Source organism: Emys orbicularis, chromosome 11, assembly GCF_028017835.1.
Source record: "Emys orbicularis isolate rEmyOrb1 chromosome 11, rEmyOrb1.hap1, whole genome shotgun sequence".
NCBI lineage: Eukaryota > Metazoa > Chordata > Testudines > Emydidae > Emys > Emys orbicularis.
The window spans coordinates 60,424,099-60,440,536 of record NC_088693.1 but is presented as its reverse complement, the minus strand read 5'-3'; the positions used below and the strand labels follow the sequence as shown (position 1 = coordinate 60,440,536).

Here is a 16,438-nt window from a genome sequence, read left to right as displayed (position 1 = left end):
TTTGGTTTTTTTTTTTGTTCTTGATGGTCATTCTTTCTTACATCTGTATATTGACTTAGTTCTGATTTTTTAAACATCTGATTAATGGCTTTACTGTTACTATTTATTCATGCAAAATTTGTGGTTAGGTTTTTTTTGTCTACAATATTTGTGATCTTTGTCATTGGTAAATATCTTTTGCTCTGATGTGCTGTTGTTTTCCATCTGTCTAAGTAACGGACCAAGTGCAAACTTTGCAGTAAGATTACAGAATGGCTGGGCAGAGTGTAGCTCTAAATATCTTTTATGATTTTTTTATAGTGTATTTGAAAAAATTGCTTTGTAAATTTCAATAGCCTTATGTTGTCATTGCAGTATATTTCTGTAGATTTGAATGCAGTAGCACTGACTGTATTTTAAAGGAAAAAGTTTAGTGGGGACCTCATCCATTTACAATGTAGATGACTTCATAAGAAATGTAGCAAGATGTTCTGCTGTTCCTGAGATCCACACATTTTCCATGTACTGGGGTGAATCATTCTATGAAGAGAGCCTTAAGAGGATGTTGTCTATCTAAAGCCTGTTTGAAGTTTCATATAGATTAAATCTACTTTGTAACAGAAAGCTAAGAATAGCAAGTTAGAGTAAGTTCTTAAGAAATTTCAGAAGATTTGGGGGGGAAGAATTGTGAAATTTGCATCAAACTGTTAATTACGTATTGTCTATAGAACAGTGTAAAGAACATGTAAACTTATCTGTTTACAGTAGTACAGTATTTTAATATTTGGATAATGTAAAGTCTATAAATCTTTCAAATAATACATAATTAGATATATCAGATGTACTTAAGGATCATAGGTATATTCCACCTATTTCTGAATGGAGAGATTGCTCCATATAGTATCCTTCAAGTCTCTAACTTCAAAGGAGCAACCTCCTTAGATAAAGGAACTGATATGAAATAAGCAACTCATTTGCATTGCAGCCCTAGTTAACTTCTGGGTTTTCATGTCTAATAATAGTGTGTATGTAGGCTTGGAAGGATTAGTTTTTTGTCGGTAAATGTCAATTTCCCTGTATACACACAAACCAATGAAAAAGTATTTCCATTGCTCATCGAAATCTACTTTTGGGCAAAGTAAGAAAAATGTTGCTTGACAATTGTAGTGTTTGATTTAAGGATATTTACTTTTTTGACAGGTGATGTTGACAATTTGTGATTTAACGGTTATAAAGCTATAACTTTTTGAATGTCAATGCCTACTGACATTAAATAATTGTGTGACCTTCCATGCCCCCCATTGTCCAATTTTTCCAGTGCTTTCCTGCAATTCTGAAAATTTAAATAGATAAAAATTGGGATAAAAAGCTTAAAAGCCATAATTTTGCACAGCTGTGAAAATTTAAATAGATAAAAATAGAAAAAAATGCTTAAAAATATATATCAATATCCGTTGAAATTATTAATTCTGACAATCTTAAGTGTATGGCATGTTGTGTAGTAACTCTGAGCATCATATACTTGCAAGATGCAGTATTTTATGTGCATATTTTAAAAGCAGTTTTTTCTAAAGAATTACGTTTGTAAATAAACAGGTTGACATACAGACATATTTTGTCTATATGTATAAATTTGCTACCCATGATGCACGTTTTAGACATTTGACTGAGAAGAAGTAATCCATTCCATCCATTAGTGAGTGAAACACTTTGGTGTTTGTTGGATTTTCATACAGCCTTTTTTTTTTTTTTTTTTTTAACTTAAACTTGAAGTCTGTTCTCCTCTTGAGCCCTACTAACCTCAGGAATTAAAAACCGTACATTGAGCTTATTAAAAGGAAACTGCCATTCTTTGTGAAAGGGGAGGGAAGCTGTTTATTTTTGGATATTTGAAAGATTTTCTGCTGCAGTTCAATACACTTCAACACAGTACTTTCCAGTAATCATCATCCTGCTATGTGCGAGTCCTCTGAGTCCATCTGTTTTATCTTGTCTAACAAAGACTTCCTTACAATTTTGTCTCATGTTTATTTTTGGGAAAGCTAAAACTCTTACTAGAATCTTCAGAAGTCTTAGATGATGCATAAATATCCCTTTGAGACAGATGGGAGTGTCTTTTTTTATTTGTTTATAAATTGAGATTAATATAAATATTTGCAGTCTCAGTCTCAGATTCTTTGTTTATAGCAAAGAAAAAATATGAAGCAGACCAACTCCATTCCTTTCTTTCAAATAAGTTAAGACTACCAAATTGTAACTGAGTATTTAGCTACCAGGGAAGGAGAAATTGTCAATACCAGTACACAGGCAAAAGATTTGTGGTACAGCTAATAATGTTGCTTGACACATACATTAGTTTTAATTACATTCTTACAAGAAAACACTGAGTAAAATGGTACATATGACCTTTTATCTTATTTAGCTGTTAAGTACATGTAAACAGTAGGGTGGAAGTGTTTTGTATAGAAGTTTATATTCTAAATACTTGAAAACATGCTTGGTCATTCTGCACTGTAGTTATAAATGTTTGCAGTATTTGTGAATAGGCGCAAATAGAGTTGTAGCATTGAATTCTCTTCCTAGAATAGCATAAAAATCCAGTGTTTGTGTGGCGGGCTCTTTGAAAATATTATAAAATGCTATACCCAACAGCTGGTTCATGAACCCCTACTGGTATGTAGGCCTGAAGATAATGGATGTGTCCCTTTCTTTCAAGGAAGGAAGGAATGCAGGAAATCTTTTGAAGTCCTAAAAGTAATTTGGAACAAAGTACATATGCCATGTTTTTATGAACATCAAGGCAAGCTGTTTTTTATTGAATGAACTATATGTGAAAAGTATTTTACATTTTAAAAATATATTTATTTAAATTAAAAAAGAACTTAATGTCCATTTTATTCAAATTTAGCTCTTGTAAATAAAACCTGTGGTGATTCGTGGAATGTGTTGTGTTAACACATTTGCATGCTAAAATCTATTTTTTTTTTTTTTTTTTTTTTTTTTACTGCGTGTGTTTGAGATTAAAGTTTAATTTTGGTAGAGTTATTAGCGGTATCCCCTATTTCTGTATTTATTTGATTTTCAGATCTTTGGATTAGATTGGCAGATTTTTATAAGGGATTTTTATGCATGTGATAGCTTGCAATGTTTTTCATTTTTGTAATTTTAAGGGTTGTTGTGAAGGATATGGATTAGGTTTTTATAAATCTTTTATCGGATGAGAATATTTGGTTAGAGAATCTTGGTTTTGATTTGAATCATTTTTGATATAGTGTTCATTTTATGGTATCTAAGTGCAACTTGTAAAGTTACAACTTGCAAAAATTGAAATACTATTATTAACAAAAAACTTAATGTAGCTTGAATTGCCTGTTCAGATATATATATAGATATAGATATAGATAGATATATATATATGTATATTCATTTTGTACATTTTCTGTTTGTAATTTCACTCATCACCATATGGTTCCCTTTGCATCTATCCCTGGCCTTTTAAAATAAATTTTAAAGAAGGAAAGTATTTAAAAATTATTTGACAATTTATTCTTTATTGTGCAAAACATAGTGAGTTCCTTTTGTGTGTGTTGTAAACATGGCCCCTGAAAAACGAGTGCTTCTGGTAAGAAGATCAGCTACAAGCATATATAATGCTGATTTGTAAAATCAGTCTTCTTTCCTTCATTCTACGCTAAATGTTTTTGTGTTTTCTGTGATGGCCAAAACAAGCTACATTGGACTGCTTACACTAATTGTGGTGAGACCACACCTGGGTACCTTTTGTGAAGAAATCCTGCAGTGAGATCCTTGCAGAAAGCTGTCACGGCCCTCATCAAGCTCCCACAACAGGACACTCACTAAGCTGCTGTTTGGATTCTGCCACACTGGACCCCTGTATTCTTAATCTTCTTGAGTCTGAGCATAGTCCAAGCACTGCCTCAGGCTCTGGGTTGTTAGGCATACGCTCAGGATACAGATCCTTTGTCTAGCACCCCTTCGGAGACCCTGCAGTCCAACTGCCCAGGCCCTGAAACTGGTGCTGGCTCCTCCAGACTCTTCAGTAGCTTAAGCATACCCCTTACCGAGAACTCCAACCTTGTGTGCACTCAGGTTTTCAGTTCACATCTTCAAGGACAGTGGATAGTTGAAGCAAATAGACTTTGCAACAGGGTTCCAAAAGTAATCATTCATTAGTTTAGACAGCACAATACACAGATCCAGAAAAAAACAATAAAACCCCTATATGCCACTCCCAGCCTCTTTTCCTCACTGCTCTTGAGCATTCTTTGAGATTTGGTCAGAGTCTTCTAAGGTATTCAGGATCCTTCCTCTCTCCTGCACATGGCTTCCAAATCATGGAATCTGTATGACCTCTGCGTTATGACCCTGTCTCTTATAACTTTCAGTTCCCTTCCTCCGGTAACTTCCGGATCAACCTTGTCAGGTGTTGTAGGTCCTCCACCAGATGATCCAATGCTTAGTTACCAGCCAGCTTGGTAGAACCAGTCTTTTTGGTTTGTCCACTTCTTTAGCACTCGGCTCTCTATGAGCTGAGGGGTGAAAACCTTATCTGTTGTACTACCCAGGTGGATTTATTCACATGCCAATGTATCTCGATAGTCCTTTCACCCACCCAGGTATGGCTACTTGACACACATTAGTGCATTGATCACCCATTCCTCACTCCCAGTGGGTGTCTCTGAAAAGAAGTTAACCCGTTGAGGTCAGGTAACAAGCAGCACAAGACTGAACAAGTAAACTGAGTCACGCATTTTATGAAAATAATGCAGTAAACTCCCATATTGTTCACAGAAGCTAATACACCTGCTTATACCTTTACAGTGTGCAGGAGTTGACATAAGAGTTTGCTGACTCTCTAAAACTGCTTCACTGAAAGGAAGCAGAAAACGAGTATTTGAATATTTGCAGATATCTAATTTTATGAAGTTTCGTCTAGTGCATACAGCAGGATGAAGTTCTTCAAGAACGTTCCCACTCTTTCCATTGCATGTAGGATTTAATAGCTTCATTTTATACAAGAATTTGGGAAAGGGACGTTAAGAAAATTCAGTCCAAGTAAAGACAAGATCAGATGTCTTTAAAGAAAAGATGGTGTTTCAAAATGTTTACCTATAAATAAATCAAGTAGAGGGATTCTAGCCATGTGTACACAGTGTGTACAATTTTTGGCTTGAATTAATACTTTGTGAAAGAAGCTCGGCTAGAAATACCTGACCATTTTACCTATTTAGCAAACTCTACGGACACTCTGCTTGACTTGGTCTTGATTACATGTACGTGAATAAGTCATGTTATGCCTGGTGTGTACTGACTAGAAAACATTAATTATTTGAGTATTCTGGATATAGGTGTGCAAATGGCATAACTAAACCAGAATGAATGTCTTTTAATGCAGTGCTTTAGCTCCCTTACTCCCCTTCTAGAAAGACCCTTTTCTCCTAACCATGCTCTGCTCTTCATTTTAATGGGAGGATAAATGTTGCAGGGAGGTAGGGGGTTGTCTTTAAATTAACCATTTTTCTTAATCGTCTCAGACTGTTTCAAGCCTTTTTAATTTCTAGTGTTCAATTGTATGCTACCTGATTGCAGTATTACAGACATTACCTTTAAGGGAAAGAAATGTACTTTTTCTATTGGACTAACAGTGGGAAATGTCTTTTAGTTATGGGAAACTGATTGGACGTCTATGCTAGGAGTCAATGAATCAACTATCACAGCAGGAAAAAAATTTAACGGAACACAGGATTGTATTGGCCACCTGGCAAATACTAAATATGGATACATTAAGAAATACTATATTGTGGCTAGAATCAGGGGGTAGCTGTGTTAGTCTGTATCTACAAAAACAACAAGGAGTCTGGTGGCACCTTAAAGACTAACTGATTTATTTGGGCATAAGCTTTCATGAGTAAAAACCTCACTTCTTCGGATGCATCCGAAGAAGTGAGGTTTTTACTCACGAAAGCTTATGCCCAAATAAATCTGTTAGTCTTTAAGGTGCCACCAGACTCCTTGTTGTTTATATTGTGGCTGGGGTCTTTTTTACTATTTTGTCTAAATATAATATTTAGACTCTAAAAGCAGTCAGGCAGAAATTTGCTGCCACTGGCTGCCTTCTACTTATTCTAACCGATTAAGTTAAAGTTGGATGGGCAAAGGACAGAAATATCTGATAATCCAGACATATTGGCTAAATGTATTAAAGATTTAGAAATATGAAAGAGTTACCATGAAAAGTTTTTGCTCACCCCTTTTGGAGTAGCAAGTTTTATTTTTATCTGTATGTCATAACTCTTATCTGGGTTTCTGAATTTTATGTCAGTGGTATTTCTAGATGTAAATTGTGCCTAGGAAAAATACGTTCATTTAGGATTATACTTAAAAGGATAATTTGTGTCAAGGGTTTGTAGGTCAAAATACTGACCTGCATTTTTGTCGCATAGAATCATAGAATTTAGAGAGGGAAAATTGGATAATGAGTCATCTGATCCATCCCTAGGGGCCAATGCAGAATTGTTGCTATAGTAAATTTTTATTGCTTTATATCCAGTTCGTCTTGAAATGTCTCCAACAATGAGGTTTCCATTACTGCTTCTGGAAGGTTATTCCATAAGTTAACAAATATAAATCTCAAAACTTTTCTGATAGTTGAATTAAATGGTTTTCTGTATTACATAGATTTTAAGTGGTTTAAAAGTGCAGACTAAGTTTGCAGAGTGTATTTCTGCCCCATAAAATGGAACAAAAGTAATCTTGTAAATAATCCTTTTTACTTATTCCCTTGTGCCTACTACTCCATTGGACCACCCTAAATTATTATTCTCTCTCTGTGGTATTTACTCATTTCAAGTTCTTGAAGAATGTTATATTCACACACAGTTGTTGCTTTGCCAAGCTCCTTTGCTTAGCAAGGAGAATGCTCCCTGAGCAAATTTATACTTCCCTGTGCCAGCACTGATTTTTAAGGTGTATATAGGATACGTCCACTTTTCTGCATAGAACAGAATTCCCCTTCTCTGTGAAAGATACTACTGTAATTATGCTGGATGATACCTGCTATGACTGTTAATAGAATAATTGTGCTGCTAGGGCTCAATCTTGCAAGATATTGAGCTTCCTCAACTCTCGCTGAAATTAATAGTCGATCGTTATAACTAGCAAAATATTGTTCTGTTCTCTTATAAGAATGTCTGTCTGGCAATCCTACCCCAAATTAATCAGTAATGGAGGCGAGAAACCCCTTAAGCCATACACCCTGGCTGCAATTTCCCACAGCTCAACCATTATGCTCCAGACCAAGCTCCTGTTACTGCAGGCCTCGTGTTATATTTTCAGCTAAACAGTAAATACATAGAACTCCAGCAGTACCCTTTTCTGCTAAACTTTCTTTTCTTGATTCTGTGTGGTCTGAGGCATTTGGGCTTCTTTTTGACTTACTGTGAGCATGTGTTCCTGACCCCCACCCCAATACACACCGAGACAGCAGGCAAGATGGCCAGTGTGGGGAAGAAGGGTAGAGAAGAGGTGTCTCCTGAAAGGTGCTATTAACAACCTCGTGTCAAAAATTCCTTCCAAGAAACAGCGCTACCTCATTGGGGGAGAGTGAGGTCCCAACTCCCACCTGTCTGTGTCGTTGATATCCAAGAAGGCTAAGGATCGAACTGGCATACTCTCTAGCCATGACGCTGCATCGCAAAAGAAAGGGCGAGCTGGAATCCATTAAATCCAACAAGGACATTAGTGAGGAGCTTATTCAAACAGAATTCTTTGATCCTATGTTAAGAAATGTTATAGACACCCTTGAGCTCCATCCTGACCCAGCCAAGCTGAATAGGAAGTATTTCCCCATTTATTCACCAAAGAATTTGGTCAAGTCTCTTGATAAGGCAGTGTGATGCATTCCATTCTTGCTGAGCAGAAGTTCCTAGGGAGGGCAGGAAACTTTGCAGGCAAGTCTTTATTTACATTTTACAACATTCTTATAGTTAAGCTTCACTTCTTCTGCAAGTAGTGTCCCTATGGGTGCTCCCCTGTAGTTGTGCTTGCGTCCCTGCGCTGCTGATTGGAGAACTTTGGTAGCAGTATCCGTTAGGCCCACACATATGCAGTCTCTCCTTATGTTGCGCCACGAGGCTTGTCAGCTCATGCGGGCTAGTTCCCCCTCAGTTCCTTCTCAACTGCCCCTGGCTAGAGACGGAACTGTTCCTAGTCCATTAGGACCATTACTTTTGATTTGTATTTCTGTAGTTAGCTAGCCTCCTAGTTCTTAGTTGTAGTTCTAGCTGTAGTGTTTTCTCTTCATATTCCCCCCCCCCCCCCTTTTTTTTTTTTTTTTTTTTTTTTTTTTTTTTTTACAAAAAAGAGACCTCTGCTTTTTTTTCCTTGTTGCGGACCCTTCCCTCAATGGGGTATGCCCCACTCACCAGGCTTTAAGAAGTGCCTCTCTTGCAAAGAGGCGATCTTTGTTGCAGACAAGCACTCCCAGTGCATTCGCTGCCTCGGGGAAGGCCACATTCAACAAAAGTGTGATCTTTGCCAGGAAATCAGGCCCCGGTCTCGTAAGGATAGAGAACTCGGACAGAAAATTATCTTCATGCAGGCGGCTTTCCCACCCTCTCTGGACCCACGCCACAAGTCACCTGGAAGATGTGAGTCTTCCCCAGAGCCTTCAACGTATAAAGGCTGTGGGCCAAAGAAACAAATCGCTGAGCCCTTTCACAAATCATCGAAAAAGAGCAGAAAATCCCCCACAGTGAGACCCGAGAGAGCCACGACGACACTGAGGGATAAGGACAGGAGTAAGCACTCCTCTAAAAAAGGTATTACCGGTATGCAATTTTACATAGGTACCATCGTCGACACCTCATTTGGCACCAGAGCATCCAGTATGGACAAGATCTTCATCCTCCATGGTACCGCCAGCAGCATCAAGTCAGTCGGCACTGCTGGAATTCAGACACTCTAGGGACCTTCATGTATCAGACATACTGGAATCTCCTCTTCTCGGTGTTGGGACTTCTGCACCAAGTCTTCGAACAGCATGGGAGTCTTCCCCGCTGGTCTGTCATGCTCCTCCCGCTCTCTAGTGAAGGCTCAGATAGCGAACCTGAGGAGGCAGAATTACAGTATTCCTCCCAGGCTCCTTACAGTGCCTAGTATCAACAGGGTCCTCGAGCATACCCTCAGATAGCCCCACCACCACCATCTTGGTACAGCCACCCATGGGCGCCGCCACCACCACCCCAGTGGCCATGCTGGGACCTTGGGCTGCATATCGACACCGTGCCTCTCAAACTTCTTACCACTGAGCATTGCTCATAGGGTGGGGTGCACATCTAAATGGCCTTGCATCAAAAGACAAATGGTCACCTATGGAGATATCCCTTCACATCAACCACCTCGAGCTAAAGGCGGTCAGGAATGCCGGCACCCACTTCCTCCTGCTGATCAAAGTATCACACAAGAGTATCTAACAGACAATCGACAAGGGGGAGCCAGGTCACCCTCCCTTTCCGTGGAGGCAATGAGACTATGGAAGTGGTGCATCTCCCACTGTTACACTGTCAGCAGCCTAACTCCAGGCACACAAAACTCAATAGCAGATAGTCTCAGTTGCAAATTCCCACACAATCATGAGTGGGAGCTAGACCCAGTAGAACTTCACAATCTGTTCAGGGGGCACCGACCACAGACTTGTTCGCCACTTACCTGAACAAGAAATGTCCACGCTACTGCTCCCTGGACAATGCTCTCCTCCTCCGCTGGGACGGAGACCTTCTTTACATCTTTCCTCCTTTTCCCTTACTATCGAAGGTCCTGCTGAAAATAAAAAGACGGAGCACACATCATTCTGATCACTCCTACTTGGCCGAGACAGACGTAGTACCCTTACCTGTCACAGCTTGTGACATGCCCACCAATCCCTCTCCCTGTCACTCCGCACCTCCTCTCCCAGTTCAGAGGACAATACCCTACATGCCAGCTTGGGGGTTCTCCGCCTCATGGAATGTCGTCGTCTTGGTTTGAACACCTAGAAAGCTCCTGTTCGAAGGAGGCATAGGAGGTGGTATTATACAGCAGAAAGTCCTCGACACGATGTACCTACCTGCAAAAATGGTGCAGGTTTCGAATTTTGGTGTACTTCCTGACATCCGTTACTCTTCCACATATCTGAGCCCTTTTTTGGGCCAGTGCATAGTTTATCTCTAAGCTCTCTGAGTTCATCTAGCAGCTATAACAGCCTTCCACCAACCAGTAGAGGGATACTCAGTGCTGTCACACCCAACCACCAAAAGGTTCCTCAAGGGCATAGTAAACCTCTTCCCACAACCTCGACTTCCTACTCCCACATAGGTCTTAAACCTGGTACTGAAAGGATTGACCAGGCCTCCCTTCGAACCCCTGGCCACCTGTTCGCTTACGTACCTCTTAGTGAAAACGGCCTTCCTGATCGCGATTACCTTGGCTAGGAGAACAGGAGGAATAGCAGATCTGATAGCACAGCCCCCTACGTGGTATTATTTCATATCCTTGGTTGTGTTTGAAAATGCTAATGCATTAGCTAACATATTTTAAAACAGCACTCATTTTCCCAGTCTAAACAAATGCTCAAAGCAGGATTTCTTTCTTACCCTTACTTACTCTGGGATTAGTAAAACAGACATCTCCCCAAAGAGAAACACTGAATCCTCTATTTCCAGACCTTTATCCTCTGTAGACGTTATTCCAGAGCAATAATACCCTATTGTAGTGACCTCTCAGGAATGACTTGAGAGAAGGTCGTCAAGTCAGTTCTCTAGAAAATATCCTTCCCATCTTCCTTTGTGGCTGATGCAGTTTATGTATAATTTAAATTCTTGGCCAATGAGGTAGCCATTTAACACCCATGGAACGAAGACTCCCACCTCAGGCAGAATCTGGCTTCTGCCAAATTTACTGGTGGAATAGCTGCCTGCGTAAAGCATAGAAAAAGTTGCCCAAAAGGGAAAGCCATGCTTTAGCAGCCCTAAAACCTGAACAGAAGACTTCATGTTACCTTTGTCTTACTGGCATTAAGACATTCAGGAGGGAGTCATATTTTGTCTTTGATCTGCTCTCTCATCTGGGAAATTTTAACTCTTGGTCACTTCCCAAATGTGGATGATTGTCAGACAAACTCTTGTAGGAGAGAGAAAACTTGTTTTTTCTGCGAATTTCTCGTTTGTGAGAAATTCGGCAATCTGACCCATCCTTGTGGGGACTGTATTTTGAGAGAGAGGATATCTGTACATGAAAAGTTTAATTTGTTGGCCATAGTTCAGGATTATCAGTTACACTCATTATGGTAAGGTTTTTTTCTGCAGTTTTGGAAGTCTTCTTGGGAAAAGCAGCCAGGGTGCAAAGCTTGACCAGCATGTCCTGGTTCCATGACTGACAGTTCTATGCTGTCTTCATCTCTGCACAGCCGAAGCAGCAAGCCCAGTTGTATAGGATTTGCATGATGTGGATAGGATTTTCAAAATTACATAAGTGACTTACATTACTAAGTCCCATTTACTCGTGCTCCTAGGTCACTTATGTAATTTTGAAAATCCTAGCCAGTATCTTGTAGAAAATAAATCAGTAACAGGTAAGAAAACATTTTCTTTAAGTGTATTTTATAATTGTTATGCCATTGAAAAACAGGTGAAGGGCAAGATGGTGTTTTTTAATAGCACAACTGCTTATTAAACCTTTGCTTTCCGTCAAAAGTGTTTCTGGAATTCATTGTCTAGAGATCGTTAGAGTTTTATGAATGGGAGGAGTTTGTGTGGGGAAGTTAAGTGCGGAAGGTTTTTAAGTGTTTGCTTAAACTCTGCTTGTCTACTATAATCAACACACTATAAAATTACTGCACTGATTTCCTTTGACTTATTTTCTTTCTCTTTTTCTTTCTGCACAAGCACTCCTATCTGGACAGGGAAACATCCCTTCTTCTGAGAAACATTGCAGGAAAGCCTTCTCATTTGCTGACCAAGGTGATGCATCTTCTTTCCACCTGCATGTGACTTTTTCCTTGTTGATAGAATGCAGTTCCCACTTCTGGGTTTATAGGCTTGATGCTCACCCCTCCCTCCCTTCCGTCACCCTTCACTCCCCCCCCACCCAAAAAACCCCCCCAAAACTTTTACTTTTACTAGAGTGACTTTTCCTCTTCTCAGGCTGTTTTTAAAGGCTGTCTCATTTTAAATATACTCTATTGAGTTACTGCAAATATCCATCAAAGATTCCAAGTTTTTGGAGAGCATGTAAGATTCATGCTAGCATTCTTGGCTAAAAAAGTCAAGTGGAGTCAAAAGTCTGTGGAGTCTGAAAGCTCTTCTGTTCTCCTCCCCTTTACAGGTATAAAAATCAAGCTGTGGGAAGCACATGGATGCTTTTTCTCATACTGCCAGAAAACAATAACGTCCTTCAAATGAATTAAAATTACTAGCAACAGTTTGTCTTCGTATAGAAAGAAAGGATCAAATTTGCTATTTTGAGTGCTCTTACTTGGTGTAATCTGGAAAAAACACCCTACTGTAAGAAAAGATACTTAGAAGTCTCTTATGGATAACTCCTAAATTATTTCCGTAACGTAGAAAAAGAGCCGGTAACACCCCAAGAGGCACTCCTTGCATTTTAATATATTGCTGTCAACTTTCTGGCACTGTTTATGTTGGGAATCATAATTACTATACCCCTGTAGTTTGGAATTGTTATATCAGAGGAGATGAAGGGTATGGACTCTGATTCTATTCAGCAATGACCAGATTGGATGAGGAAGACTATGTAGTTTTGTCTTGATAGACTTGCAATCCATTATATCAGGAGACAGACTTCACTAATGTCCACCTTCTGTGCACCATTTCTTTGATTATTTAAAAAAAAAAAAAAAAAAAAAAAGTTTAAGTGCTCCTAGGGAGAAGCTGGGCAAATCTGAAGACAAGGACTATATGTAGATTATGCCAATATAGTAAAGCAACAAGGGCATATTTGCTAAATAGGTAGGCTTAGGCTGTATTTGCCAATTATACTTTAGAACAGAGGTGGGCAAACTACAGCCCGTGAGCCTTTTTAAGCTGGCCCACGAGCTTCTGCTCCAGCGGGGGCGCTGGGTCGGGGGCCACACCACACGGCTCGGTTCTGCTCCAGCTGGCTCGCGGGCCGCACCATACGGCTTGGTCCTGCTCTGGCCGGGATGCTGAGTCGGGCCGCACCACACGGCTCGGCCCGGCTCCAGCTCTCCAGCCAGGGCGCGGGGTCAGGGGCTCCAGTGCTCCGGCTGGGGCGCTGGGTCGTGGCCTGCACCACACAGCTCGGCCCCGCTCCAGCCACGGCGCTGGGTCGGGGGCCGCACCACATGGCTCCTGGAAGCCATGGCATGGCCCTGCTCTGGGAGCTCCTGTGTGCTCCAATGGCCCCCTCCGGCACTCCAACGAGAGCTGCAGGGGCGGTGCCTGCGGATGGGGCAGCGTGCAGAGCCGCCTGGCTGCGCCTCCACATAGGAGCTGGAGAAGGGACATGCCGCTGATTCCAGGAGCCGCTTGAGGTAAGCACCGCTCGAAGCCTGCACCCCTGAGCCTCTCCCGACGCCCCAACCCCCTGCCCCAGCCCTGATCCCCCTCTCGCTCTCTAAACTCCTCGATCCCAGCCCGGAGCACCCACCTGCACCCCAAACCTCCATCCTCGCCCCACCTCAGAGCCCGCACCCCCAACTAGAGCCCTCCTGCATCCCAACCCCAATTTTGTGAGCATTCATGGCCCGCCATACAATTTCTATTCCGCAATGTGGCCCTCAGGCCAAAAAGTTTGCCCACTCCTGCTTTAAAACTACTGTTTTTTCTAGTAAGCTATATTTGTGTTAACACTTTCTTTAACTGGCCAGCAGCTATCTGTTTTCCTGAGGAAATTTATTTCAGCTGCTATATAGTAAAGGAACTTTAACAGCAGCCCAGAACAAAAGTCATTTTTCTGCTCTTTCCCAGCCTTCTCCTCTTTTACCTTTTTTAAAACCACTTTACAGGTTTGGATGCATGAGAATTAAGAAATGTGGTGGCATGGACAGAAACCTTGAGTGTGCCTCTTCCCCCAACCCGTCCCCGCTCTCCCAGTTTCATGTCTTTCCTCATGTTCTTCCTGCTTCTGGTGGATTGTATACTAGAAAGGTGTTCATGTGTACACACTTGCCAAGGCATCAAATGAAAATGTGCATGAAAAGTGTTTATTCCACTGAGAAATGTTATCTAGTTTTAGATAAAGCAATACATTTAAAATTATCATCAAGCTGCATTTTAAATTGTAAACTTTTTTTGGCTGGGAAATTTTTATGTACAGATTAATATTGCCAAAGTGCATTTGATTATGATTTCTTGCTTGCACATCCTTTAAAGAGAAACTTTCTGGAGAAAACTTTCAAATATTAAACTAAAAACATTTACTGGATCCCATTTCATGTTTTATGAAATCATGTCTACCGCATTCACTTAAATGAAGTGTGAACTTCATAGCTTAAATAGTACCACTTAATTGCTAGCTTTATTAAATTCAGATAAGTTTTTCTTTAAAAAAAAAACCCTCCAAAAATAAGGAATTCAACTGCAAAAAACTACATTAATGTACAATAAAATGTAAGAAGTCAAGTAATGCAAAAGTTAAGGTTCTTGGAGTAACATTAACTCACATTGCACAGCCTACTTCTTTTGTGTTAAAACACAGAACATATTTAATTACAAATTTAACAAGGAATTACGAAATAGATGTGTGTAATGTGGCCATGGGTAGCATTATTAAAGGAACCTTTTAACTTTTGATTTCTTGGGGTTTTTTTCAGTTTTAACTGTGCTACTTTAACAAATTGCATTAACATAGGTTTTTTGTATAACAGTAATATTCAGATGCAGTTGAAATTCACTTATTGAGAGAATCACTGCAAGTTGCCAGTTTTGAAAATAAACAAGAAAACTAACAAAATAATTTAATTATTCAAGAACACTGTATCACAGTGCAGCTTAGTTTTTATCCATTTCTGTTCAATGTACGCCCATATATTTTGTATTAATAAGATATCACTAGCTATTAGTGCTTTGAGAAGTAGAGCAAAGCTGATTTTTTTGAGAACTATTGGGATTCTGTATTTGTGATGTGATAATTCGTGATATTCTTCTGTAACTAGATGCAATTTCAATAAGATTCATTGTTTGGAATAAACTTCTTTTAAGCCTCAATCATACAAATACGTGCTTGCATGGGTAACTGTTCGCTCGAGTAGTCACACTGAGTTTAGGACCTTAGTAAGTTGTACTGCTGTTTCCAATTCCAACGGGTTCTAAACTATTTTAAGTTCATATTTTAGGCTTGTTTACAATTGCAGGGGAAATGAGTTGCTAATGCTAAATGTGATTAGATTGATTAGTATGTCATATTTCTAAAATGTAGACAGTTGTGTACAACAGTTGTCAGTTTGTGGTTGAATGGCTTGCAGGTGTATTCAAATATATTACTGTCACCTGTCTGTCTTCTCATGAAAATATATCTCACACGGAATGAGAAATGTAGTTAGCTCAGTACACTGTCTGGTTGCATAGGCTTCTTGTTTGTTAATCCTCTTTGTCCCTTGTGTCAAGATTTGTTGTTTTATGGTTTGTTTGGCTGGGAAGGGGAAAAGAGGTAGATTGATTAGAGTGTAGCAAACTTTGAAATATACCAACTTTAATACAATCATACTTGTAAAAAAAAAAAAAATCATAATCCAATTGTACTTTTGGGGAAAAAATCATGACAATACATAATTCCCCACCCTGCATCAATGAAGCATTACCTGCCAAATCTGCTGCACTGTTCTTGACATGTCAACTAGTTTAAAAGAAAAGCGCTGTTTAATAACTAAAGAACAGTCCTAACTATTTTTTAAAAAATCATATTTTTAGTTTTGCTTTGATTTTTCTTATACATGAGTTTTAATCTTCTTTAGCATTTGCTGCTCGTAAATAAGATCTTTTTTAGGGAAATTACAATTTTAGAATTTAATTTCTAATAGTTTTAGTCTAAAAGTTAAAAATATTGCAGTATGTAATCATCAACATGGATTTGTCAAGAACAACTCATGTCAGACCAGCCTAATATCCTTCTTTGACAGGGTAAGAAGCCTTGTGGAGGGCGGGGGGCCCGGGAATAGCAGTAGATGTGATATATCTACTTTAGTAAGGCTATTGATACTGTCTCATATGACCTTCTCATAAACAAACTAGAGAAATATAGCCTAGACAAACCTACTTATAAGATGGATGCACAGCTGGTTGGAAAAGCGTACTCAGAAGAGTAGTTACCATTGGTTCAAAATCAAGCTGTAAGAACATATCAAGTGGAGTCCCGCAGAGGTCTGCCCTGTCTCTTCTTCAGATCTGGGAAAGGTACTCCCAGCCTCACAGCAGAATGCAAG

At 39.7% G+C, this 16,438-nt stretch overlaps 1 protein-coding gene across 2 annotated transcripts in view; it reads left to right on the top strand.

The window, feature by feature from the left end:
- The window catches only part of RAPH1 (Ras association (RalGDS/AF-6) and pleckstrin homology domains 1), an 89,033-nt gene that overhangs the window by 30,895 nt on the left and 41,700 nt on the right, over positions 1–16,438 (top strand). The window contains exon 5 of one of the 2 annotated variants that reach the window (XM_065413712.1): positions 11,922–11,996. The exons of the other annotated variant lie outside the window; for it this stretch is intronic. Within the exon in view, the coding sequence (XP_065269784.1) occupies positions 11,922–11,996 (75 nt within the window). The remainder of the gene's footprint in view (positions 1–11,921; positions 11,997–16,438) is intronic. 2 annotated transcript variants of the gene reach the window in all.